Here is a 12596-nt window from a genome sequence, read left to right on the forward strand (position 1 = left end):
AGACAATAATTTGGCAAGAATATCCTACTATTCAGCTTAATCATTTTTAGCCTGCAACACACATTTTTATATCACTTTTAAATATTATGGAAAAAAAAACATTTAGAAATGAGAAACTTTATTTGAACACATTGTGTAGACATAGAGCGCAATGGCATAATGAACTTATCATAACATACAGAAGACATAAACTACAAATGTATTGCAATAGGTCTTTCTAGACTAATGACATGTATTTTACCTCTAGTATCACTATTAGTATAAGAAAGCTAGTAGAGGATGGGTGTTGTTCCCAAATATGATTTTATAAACTTGCATCAAAAACTTACAATTGAAAAAAAAACAACACCAAATACATAAAACACTGCCTGCAAATATTTCCTGTAAAGTTTGTTAAAATGACCATTTTAAGTCAACTAGATAAATCTTTATAAATTTTAGTACACTGATATAAAGCTGACCATTATACAAACAGTTCTAGTCAACAATATACCTGGATATAACAAATGTGTTACTTAGGAGAAGTGGCTGCAACAATAACAATACTATGGCATCAGTCAGTATAACAAGAAAGTTTGAGAAAATAGAACATTTGGATGACAAACTCATATATATTCAATGACAAAAAGCATTCGTTCAATAACTAAATTATTCAACACTCATCACACAAGAAAGAAAACTAAAGGACACTATTCACAGTATGTCACTATGTCAAACCTAATATGGATTTTCCAACTTTAATTAGTAAACAAAAATCTGGTCTGGTGATGCTTTTTTTGTTGAAGTCCTTTGTATTAAGCTATGAATGGGACATATTTTATTTTCACAAGTAACTCCTTAAATAAATCAAAAAATGTTCTTGGAAACAACTTATCAAAATCAAATCATTTTATCCAATCACAAACTATAACATTGTGAACAACAATTATCTCAAACTTGGCATCCTATTTATTATACAATGAACATATTAAATTCAAACATTGACATTATGATGAAGAACATTGCTCACAATCTGTGAACATAATTAAAACAAGTTCATCAAAAGAAGTATCCTAGTTTATTTCAGCAAGCCAAGAATTCTTTATTTACATGTTACATGTCCAGTTTTCAATGTAAAATTTATTTCATAGAATGACATGTATTCAATCCAAGTTACTCGATTCTGACAATACAATTATAATCCATCCATTTAATCATCATAAGTTGAAACCAACACATAATTCCACCAAACAGGATCCATTTTATTCACTCATATAATTCAAAGTCCAACCGAGAAGAATTGTAAAATTGTCCATGTGTCTTGTACTTGCGACAGAAGACACCAGTGCCAAAAGTGCCATCTTCTGCCCAAATGATCATCTGACTTGTGGTAAAAGGACCTTTGAGCTCAGAGTCCTCAGAGTTGTCCACCTTGTACTCCCACATCACACCTTCTTTTTCATCTTGTGCCTTGTTTTCCTCTTTCCCTTGGTTTTCATTGGTGTCTTCTGATGTTAAAGATGATGTGGACTCTGTCAGAAAAAGTTTGTTTCATTTTAATAAGATGACTTTCATTTTAATAAATAATGTGACTGATAAGATGACTTTCATTTTAATAAATAATGTGACTGATAAGATGACTTTCATTTTAATAAATAATGTGACTGATAAGATGACTTGTAGACAATTTACGAAAGAGCACTATAAGCCTTTCCAATATTTACCACTACAAATCAAAACAAACCTTTCAGATCATTAGTACCATCAGCTTTTATTTTCTCAGCCTCTTTTGAATTAAAATCATCAGCAAATATGTCTAAGGCATCATCATCTTTCATTGTTTCTGCTAATGTCAATCTAGATGACTACATGAAGATATATAAATTAATTTTTTTAAATCCTGTTTAGATCTTTAAAAAAAAAAATTGTAGAAAATAAATATGCAAGTAAAATAAGCTCTTTTTATGTGGCCACATTCTGTATGATTGCTAATTTTGGATGCCAGAACTAGAGGAGAATCCTAGCAATGGAATTGAGATGTTATAGAAGTAGACTAGGTAGACCACATCACAAACAAGGAGATTTGAAACAGGATCACAATGGCAATAGGGCCTCACAATAACCTGCTGACCACTGCCAAAAAATGTAAACTAAACCTCTATGGCCATATCACAAAGTCCTCAGAGCTTGCACAGACCTTCCTTCAGGGAACAATACCAGGAAAAAGAAGAAGAGGCAGACAGAGAAAGAGCAATGAGAAAACATAAAAGAATGGAAATCATTGAAATAGATTCTGCAATGAAGTTTTTAGACTTGTCTATGTTGCTAATAGGAAATGAATAAATATCTCAACTATATAGCTTGGTTATAAGATAAGATTATTTTTATTGATCCAATCAAATGGAAATTCAGTTTGACTACAATTGACAACCTCAGCGTAACTACCAATAACAATATAGATGCAAACAACATTCACACACGAAACAAATACACACTCATAACCAGCACCTTATAAATATACTTCTATGTACTTCTCGATGACGACAGATGATTTTGTAACACTCTGACCAAAAGTCATGCCTAGATTTTGTGCTTTTCTTCTAAATGCCTTCTGATCAAAGACTATGTTGTGTAAACTAACCAAAGAAAAAAATATGAAAAAGTTAAGATTGAATTGAAGGATGGAGTAGTTAAATGTCTCAGCAGATGGCTGGGACCAATGCACAACTCTTTGTTCTAGTCATAATGGTGACTTTTACTCAAGACCAAAGAAATGAACTTGAAGACCCTCCAATCATCAACCAAATGAGTATATGGTTAGTAATTTGAAATGGGGTTGATAGTTGTGATGGCCATACAGAATTTAGCCATAAGGAGCAGGTGGACTCATTTTGATCTACTAAAGTAAAATTGAAAATAAAATGTGTGTACTATTTAAATATCTAAAATGGACCAACTACATTAATATAGGAATAATGAAAGGACATAATGTTTGTATAAATAATTTTTTTATATCAAAAGATATAACAAAGAAATAAGTTTTCCAGCTTGTATCTACTTAGTCCTATTTCTCATCACTATTCAGCAGCATATCAGATTTCACAAATTAAAACTTACTTTATTTTTATCTTTCATTTGTTTCAAGGTAAAAGATATTCTTTCATATGGTGTTTCGTATATTTCCACCAAGCCCTGCTGCACTAGACGATCACAAAGCTCTGTTAGACGAAGCATTTCTTTCTGTTCACTAATTGCATTATCAATGGCAGCTTGGTCCTCTTCACTAGGGTTGGATGTCTTGGACTTTTTGTTCTGTTAACATTCAAAAATTGTTTTTTATTAATGGCTTTATCCAAAATTTTAAACTAAATAACTTATAGCATTTTTAGAAAGGACAGACGCTATTACTTGGATTTTTCTTCAATAATGAAACAAACAATTTTGTAACTAAAATAAGAGATGAAGATTATATCAATTCATATATTCATGGTGGCTGAGTAGTAAAGTGCTTGGCTTCCGAACTGAGGCATCTTGAAGATTTGAATTTTTTGTATTATTTTGGGATTTTTAGGGCACCTCTGAGTACACACAACTTTAATGTGCACCTGACATTAGTTGGGGAAATGAGTCAGTTGGTCATTGTGATAGTCACATAAAACCTTCATTAACATTGGGCCACAGAAACAGATAGCCTTTACATCATCTGAAAGGGGTACTTTACTTTTTTACTAACTATCTATTCATTAAACATAAAATAAGTAGTTGATTCGACAAATTTATTAGAGCTAAGCTGAAGGTCATTAAGAGCAGTATGATTCTGCATGTAATTATGTTGTCTTTATGACTAATGAATCTTTACTCACCAGCAAATATTGCATTGTCTTGGCAGCATAGTCTATCTAGACTACAACAGCTTTACAGCAAAGAACTGTTTCTAATTAACCTATTTCTATAGCCTACAAAAATATTTTATGGATCACTGTTCTTTGTAAGGCATTTAATTGTTTTTACTACAGTATCACCCTTCTCCTACCAAATGTATCTAAAGATAGGGCATAGAAACATAAAATGTGTACCACAAAAACAAAACAAAAAATACTAATATGTATTCTGCCTGTTGTGGCTTCAATGAAATGTATACCTTCCACTTTTGACTGGCTGATGGAATGTTTGCTTTGTTCTTAGCCAATCTTCTGATAGCTTGAGCTGCGGTTTCCCCTTCTTTGAGAATTCCTAATATTGCCTCATATGTCTCAATATTTGTTAATGTCTTTTTCTCTTCATCCTCATCATCTGAGCTGTCACTGTACTAGAGAGAGAAATTAGTTTAATACAGATATTTAAAAGAATCTGTTCATTTCTCAAGCAACACTAATTCACAAGCTTGCAAATACATCATGAAAGAAAGGAAGGCAGGCCTAAGGAGTGATGGGGGGACACATTTGTCTCAATACTGTCTGGTAAAACTTCACAGCATCAACTATTCTCTCAAGAATACATGCACTATGACTTTTGTTTCTGTCTTTAAACAAAAAAAAATAATGATTAAAGTACCTCAAATGGACGTTTCTTATTTTCATCTTCAGGTTTTGTGTGTTTAACTTTGACCCAGTCAATGTTGTCTATCCAGTTGTCATGTATTTCCTGCAGATATTAACAACATAGGGGACACAAATAGATTCTTTTTCACCAACAAACTTCAATGTCAAACTAAAATACATTTGTAACAACTTATATTTGTTTTATATTTTGTCACACATTTTAACATTTCATTCATTGTATGACTGTAAAATAATTACTTGAAGGTGAGCAAAGATCTACACTCCCCCATCCCTTTCCAAAAAAAAAAAATATGTACTTAAATGTATTCTGTTCAGTGTATTTAAATTAAAAAATAAGTTCATTTAATAAAGTTTTAACCCATTGAGGATTTCATTGAGTTCTAGAGTTAATATAAACATTTTATTGATATTCCAAATATTGATCAAAATTAACTAAACTAAAGTCATTGGAAATTCCAAGCTGCTTGGTGCTGCTGGTAAAATGGACAGTGGTCTTCATGCCTTGTAATAAGTCTCACTGTTCTCACCTTAGTTTTTGTAAGAGGGGGAACAAGGGCAGATAAGTGAAGTGGGAAATTTGGTACTGCCCCTCACCATTTTTGAAATCCAGAAAATTCATAGACTCTAGTTTTAGTAGATTCCACCGAATGATCTGTAAGTGATGCTACATAAAACCTTTGTAAATATAGCCATTGGGTCAAAAACTAACATTAATTGTCTGAAACTTAATAATTAGCAAATATGTTGTTCACTGATCAACGGACTCTTATTTAATACTACCTATCCAAAAAAAAAAAACATTTCCTGCTTCCCAATTAATTTTTTTCTTTTATTTCCTATATTTAAAATTACAAATTTTACAAATCACATATTGTTAAAGATGAAAGAAAATTATGTACCTTAGTTTTGTTGAAGATATATGTACCATCTGTGTCAAAGTGACCTTCTTCCAATTCTTCTCTCATATTAAATGGAGTGATCTGAATATTTTCATCAAACTCAATGGTAGCCTCTTCTTGACCTAAAATACACAAATTCAATTGATACAAATTTTCTCAAAAGGTCTTAAACAATGGGGGGAAAAGTTACACTGTTCATTTATCACTGCATTGCCCTTTAGTAAGAGCCACAACTTTTCTTCCAAAAGACTTCTCTCCCTTGCCAGATTCTGTTTTTAAGCTTCCCATTCCCAAAGATAGACTGGATTGTGGTTCAATCCATTGGATAGCTGCCTGGTTGTACAGTATCCTGGGTTAGAACCTGCCCCCTGTCATCCTGTAGGAGGTTTGGCCTAGGATGTAATTATTTTCAGAATCTGAAGGAACATGCGAAATATGTAAAACTAAAAAAAAAACAATTACATTCTATTTTTCAAAAATGTGTAAAAAAGAAATCTTTTCATGTTTAGACATTTGTGTTGTTGTTTTTTCTGGTGGGTTGTGCTTAGTAATGGTCATCTTTACAAGTTTTGTATGCTAAAATGTCTCATCAATTACAGGCATTCCACAATGATTTCACTGAATGAATTGCATGTTTTTAAATGAAACACAGTCAACAAGAAAGTACATTCTTTTCTAGAGTAGTTTATTTAATCCGGACATTACATGAATTTGGACACTCTCTGTTTTTGTGGTCATTAAATCTTTATTTTGATATTTAATATGAAACTAGCATGCTGTATAATGTGCTTGTCCATTTTCCAATGATTCTGACCCAATTTCCTTCCATTTAGCTGTCTTTTTATGTAAGAAAAAAGAATTTCAAATGTCTAAGTTAGGTTGTTGTTTTTTCCTTTGTTACCCAGATGACTTTACCTCTTTCTAGGGTTAAGACTATATTTTTTGGTTGGCTAAGTCTATGCTAATGAGCCCGGCAATATTTATTCTGTTTTTGGAGCCGTTTTATTTGATTTATAAGCCAAGTTGTTTGATTCCATACACACAAAAAATAATAGGGTGTTTGTATTAAATTACGATTTTCTTACCAAAATTTATTTCAAACAGTCAGTTTTGGACATCAATGTTAATGATCTTATATTATATTTGTTTGTTTGTTGTTGTTTTTTTATAGAGAATAAAAAAGTTTGGAGTGAGCTTGATACATTGAATGAAGTTAAATGCCTAGATCTAGACACTACAAAAGATCATCTGTATTAGAAATTTATTAAATGAATAAACAAAAAACACAAACATTCCACACACATCTAATCATGCAAACATAAAGTAAGTCTAAAAGTCATTGTAGAAGTCACTATCCCAGTGACCTAATTTTGGTAAAATAAGTGTTTTCATATTTTTATTTTTTTGTGTTCGTATTTATGCATAATTTGAAAACATCTTAATGATTTCATGTGAGGGGCTATGCCTAGGGATCTTGAAATTTAGTTAATATTAATATAGAATTAAAATCTGAGTTTATTGATGCCAAAATATATAGACTGTCTGAAATAAATTATGGTTTCTGGAATCAAATAATGTGTGTCAAATTTGTCTGAATTAAATGAAAACACATGGCCTCTTTGACCTTAAATATAATAACAAATATAGGTCAGGGGTACAGGGGTATAAGTAGTCATCCTTATTCTCCTTAAACTAAAGAAGATTTTGATACTTCATTTTCTTTTCTATGTCAAACCATTATCAAATAATGCGCTGTCAAAGTCAAACTTTGAAATTTTGGCCTACAGGTGTCCGAATAGCATAAACTACTCTAGCAGTTAAGATAAGATAATTTTATTGATCCCATCAAATGGAAATTCAGTTTGATTACAATTGACAACATCAGCATAACTACTGTAGAATAACAGTATGGATGAAAAAATTTGAACAACATTCACACACATTCACAACCAGCACTTCATGAATTTGACTTCTATGTACTTCTCGATGACGACAGCTGATCTTGTAACACTCTGACCGAAAGTGGGATAAAGGAGTTTTTAAATCTTTCTGTTTTAGTCCTTACTTTGGAGAATTTATACTTTTTTAGTTGATACTTAGGAAAATGTATTCCCTCAAGGCATAATCTGCTGCCCGGGAGAATAGCTTTGATGGATGGCTTTAATTACGGCACTAAAGTTTGTGTTTGAAAAGCCTGCAAGGGAAGATCATGAAGTGGATTTTTATTTAGCAAATGTCTACTGCACTTCCTCTATTCTATGTAGTTGGGTCTATTAAGCCATCAGTTTTGTTGCTTTTGAAGAAATTGTCTGTAGTTTAGTATGGTGTATAATAATTTAGTGTCTCTGAAGACTGACATAAGTCTCTCAGTCTAACAGAATGACATAGACTTTTATTAGCTTAATGTTAGCGTTACTGATTTGTCTTATCTAAAATGTCTATAAAACTTTATCATTAGACATTTACTTTTTCACAAATTCTAAATACTGATCTACTGACTAGTTTTCAGATCTAGATCTAGTCTACACTGAATGTATACCTCAAGATTATGTTATCTTGATGAATAAAGATCTAATAAATTTTTTCAAATATTAGATCTATACATTCTAAAAGCAATGAGAACTAGTGTTTAGTCTGGCCGCATCTAAACACATTAAGTAAAACCTTCTAAAGGTAAAACATCTCCCCTTTATATTTAGTCCTAACATCATTCAATGCTTAGATTGAAACTTAGCATGCTCAATTTTGGATGTTACTGATTTTTTTAAATTTCAATTTTTATTTTACTGTAAAAAAGATAAGACTTGGAGGCTTCAATGATAGGCATTTAAAGGAAGCCACAGAAACTATGGTCATTAAGTCATCTCAGCTGACAGGATGATTATGATTCAAAAGGGAAGCAAATATAAGAAAAACAAATGAATTGTGATAATTACTGGCAAAAAGTCTAGATCTAGAGCTGCTTGAGAAATATTATAAAAGAGAGAATTATTACAGGATTACCGTATTTATTAAAAATATTTTTGACATGCTCTTTCAGGTGTAACCAAAGAAAGAATGACACCAGACAAAAACTGTATCTGATGAAAGGAATACATGATCAACCCAATTCACAATCATTAAGGCTAAAATATACTTGACAAAGAATTCAACTTGGTATAAAATTTTATTATTCAATGAATGAGGAGTACAATAATTGTGTTCAATCAAATTAGGGATTACAATATCTTCAGCGTTTCTCAAACTTTTAGCAGTAGTGCATCATGCCCCCCCTCCCCTTTACCATAAAAATTATTTTTTTCGCCCACCTTAGCCTATTGGGATCTGGGGGAGAGTTGTAAGCTGTTACAATCATAAATGGTGTCCGGGAGGGTTTTAAGGATGTGATGAAAAGAACATCTAGATATACTTATAGGAGGCACAGTGGTTGAGCAGTAAATCCTGAGATTTTTAAATTTTAGGATCTTCAGGCGACTCTGAGTCCACTCAGCTATAATGGGCAACTGACATTAGTTGGGGAAAGTAAAGGCGGCTGACATTGTGCTGGCCACATAACACCCTCGTTAACAGTAGGACACAGAAACAGATGACCTTTAACCCTAACCCTATACCTAATTCTTTTTCTAAACCTAACCCTAAACCTAGCAGTAAACCTATTATTTTGATCTTACTAAACCTAAAACTATAATATATAATATATAGTGCTTAGTTAGGGAAATATTATTTAAAACAATGTTCCCAAACGATATACATTTTAGTGACATTTTTTTCTTTACTTCCTCTCCAGAACATCATAACAATATGGCGTCACCTCTGCTCTATTACAGCAATAATAAGAAACCACAAAAACTAAATATTTTGTTTTTGGCTTAATATTATTATTAATTTGCGATGGTACAGCTTTGCCTTTGGAGGGTATGGTTAATTATGAGCCAGGACTATTGTCTACGGTAAGACCACAGAATGAACCGGATCAGGCGTGAGTGGCATAATATCGCCTTTTACTGTCGTGCGCGCGTGAAGTTTTCTTTGCATTTAATATTGGTGTTTTAGCGTATAGGAAGTAGTTTCTTTTAAGTGCGTTTTGTTGTCTAGAATATTGTGTGTGTGTGTGTGTTTACGTCATCCTTAGTTCCCGCAAGAGAGAGAGAACTTCGTTTGTTGGCTGGGTAGCTGGTTGTTTGTTTCCCCCCTTGTAAGGGTACGTAAGTACATAGTTTATTAAGTAGGCTGATCTTTCGGTATGGGTGTCGCTATTGAAAAGTTCGTTCTTATAGCGGCATCGCCAGATCTAGGTTTTCTTGTTGTTTCAGGGTGTTAGGCTTTGGGCTATGGGAAAGTGTGTCGCCTTCCCGCCCTTGGAGTTTTGCAGTAACTCTTGTTGTTGAGGTGTAGGGAGTTGAGGTTACGTTGGGCGCCGAGATGGAGTGTGAGCGTGGAGGTGTGTTATGGAAACTTATTGGCGTTATATTAGACTAATTATTAATTCAATGATGACTGCAATGATAGTGATGTATATATGTAAACATGTTGATAACTTATAATTAATTATTATTAAATATTGTTCATGTTGATAACTGTTGTTATTCACTAACTGTTCAGTTGAATAACTGTTATTCGATGTTCGTATGTTACATGCCATTACTTTTAGGTTCTTGTGTTATTCTGTTCAGGCTGGGGATATGGGACCATCATATCATACCCTATTTAAGCGACTAAACCCACCTGACAATTACCACCCTGGCTATTAAAAAGTTTTCTAATAATCTAATAAATAGGTAATAGTATTAATTTGAAAAATTCAATTGAAGTTGGTACCGAAAAATAACAAACCTTCAATATCATCTTCTGCTAAAACATCATACTTTACTTCGTTGTCTTCCTCGTCACTGTCAAGTGAATGCTTTTCTTTAAAGCGTGTTGATTTGTCACTCGTCTCCTCGCTCAATGAAGTCATTTTATCTTTCTTTAGAATCTAGATTACAACACTCTAAATCTAGATCTAGATCTAGATCTCTAGTTTCTAATTTATTGCTGTCGGCAAATGTAAGACGAACAAAAACTAATTATTTAGAGTTATCTGCTCATTTACAAAACATTGCACTGACACTTATCTACAACAACAACAAAGAATGACAAGAAAAGGTGCCGGATCACAAACCTATATAGAACAAAAAAAAAAGAGAGAAAGAAAGGGATATCTGGGTGGATTTTACCGTAATTGTTTTTTTTTTTAAAGCATTTGCAATATAAAAAAAATGGGAACGACCTGAATTCGAACTCGTTGCTCAAGCCGAAGTGCTAATCACTCTGCTGAGGTAGCGCTTATGACTTGAAAAGAGAGGCGACATGAAGGGGACTAATTGAGATAATACCACCATTTCAGTAAAGTACAATTTCTTTCCCTTGTTCAAGATATCAAACAAAATAATTAATTACTAATAGTTAATCACAAATCTTTTTTTTAATTGAATGTTATGTTTTAAGGTAAAAGAAATAATTGTGCAAAATTTCAGCTTGATCCGAGATTGGGTGTCGGAGAAATAACGTGTACAAACTTTTGGTACCTACCTAAATTGTGAAAACGTTCGTCTTTCACTCTTTTGTTCGCAAAAAATGTATCCTTTGTGTAGTTAAATAAAATATTTTGTATTTCTATCGCAACGTTCACCAACTTCTTTTAGGCTACATTATTGGAAGACCTACGTTTAGTATTGTTTACTATATAGTGACAGTTCTTTTGCAAATTCTTTTACGTTCACCATTGGGAAATGAGAAGGGGGCGCCTTGCACCCTTAATTAGTAGGCCTACGTCACTGCGTGGAAGCTCCGGCCGGTCGTTTCATAGCAAAATCATCAGCGGGGTCATTAATACGTGAAGAACCATTTCAAGAGTACAGCAAGGCTACAAGACAATCTGCCACGAACAAACAATGCAGTGATGGCCAGTGGCGTAGCATAGTAGCCTATCCATGGCGCGATAGGGTTCAATGAACCCGGGCCCACGACCGTTAGGGGCCCATATTAAGCAAGCAAAAAAGAAACATCATATTCTGTTGCAATCGTTAAAGATGATGAATTTTTTGTGCTTTTGTAATGAATGGCGAAACCGATTATAACGAAAATCTAGATAATAGAGAGAGGACTAAATTGATCATGGAATAGTATTTAATTGAAACTTAGTGGATAAGAAAGTTAACACCATTATATTTATGCAAAAAACCTCGGACCAGAATTTATTTAAAATGGCAATGAATATTGAAATTTCACAGGAAAACAATGCTACATGCTGCATATCATGGATAGGGTATGGGCAATGCAGTTCTAGCGAAAATAGCGATACAAAGGAGATCCAATCCGCTCCATTTTTCTTTTTCATTTGTGACATCAATACATATGGAAAAAAAAAGATTTAATTGGCATAATTTGTGATCATCGATGACGAAATAACCAAAGAATTAGAGAATCATTTCTAGGTTTTTATAATTGTGAGAAATGGCTGAAGAAATTCTACAAGTAATGAAAATTCCCATTTATCCTTAAATAAACTGCGTAGCTAAAAATATTCTAATATGAATGGATAGCACCATGTTCATCAGGCCCTTCTTCATCAAAAGCAGCCACTTGCATTATTTTCACTGTGCTAACCACAAGGTCTACTTGGGCTTCAATGTTTCCGTCAGCTGTGTTCGACATTGCAGATTTCTATAACTTGGTATGTGTATGTGTTTTTAGCTCACATGGCGATTTTTGTATCCAATGGGAAGAACATAGTTTTTATAAGACGCTCACTAAATTGTGCCTACAATGTGGCATCAAGGAATGAGATTTAGATATTTTGATGAACCAATGAAAGATGCTCAGACAAATACTTTGTGTTCCTCAAAGAAAAAAGAATGTCAGGAAGCTGGAGCACTTATGGGAAAATTAGTCTATTAGTCTTAGTTGTTTTCTGTATAATGTCCATGTCTCAGAGCCATATAGAAGGGTTGAGAGAACCACCTCCTGGTAGACATTGACTTTGTTACGATAGATATGGAACAAAACAAGAAAACATAAATACTTGATAGACTCTATGTCATAAGGGCGTCATGAAAACTGCTATGCGCACCAAAAAATAATGGGGTATTTCCGAATGAAACTGGATGTTTCTGTT

At 33.1% G+C, this 12596-nt stretch overlaps 1 protein-coding gene across 1 annotated transcript; it reads right to left on the reverse strand.

Annotated features, from left to right (window-relative positions):
• Positions 1-101: 101 nt before the first annotated feature.
• LOC106075436 (CD2 antigen cytoplasmic tail-binding protein 2-like) lies at positions 102-10510 on the reverse strand. Its single transcript, XM_056006809.1, has 7 exons — positions 10274-10510; positions 5441-5562; positions 4534-4623; positions 4121-4288; positions 3097-3291; positions 1724-1844; positions 102-1511 (listed from the first exon to the last, which is right to left on the reverse strand). The coding sequence occupies exons 1-7, from the start codon at positions 10395-10397 to the stop codon at positions 1246-1248; spliced, it is 1086 nt and encodes a 361-aa protein (XP_055862784.1). The 5' UTR covers positions 10398-10510; the 3' UTR covers positions 102-1245.
• Between the last annotated feature and the right edge of the window lie 2086 nt (positions 10511-12596).

The sequence above is a fragment of the Biomphalaria glabrata genome, chromosome 12 (genome assembly GCF_947242115.1).
Source record: "Biomphalaria glabrata chromosome 12, xgBioGlab47.1, whole genome shotgun sequence".
Classification (NCBI taxonomy): Eukaryota; Metazoa; Mollusca; class Gastropoda; family Planorbidae; genus Biomphalaria; species Biomphalaria glabrata.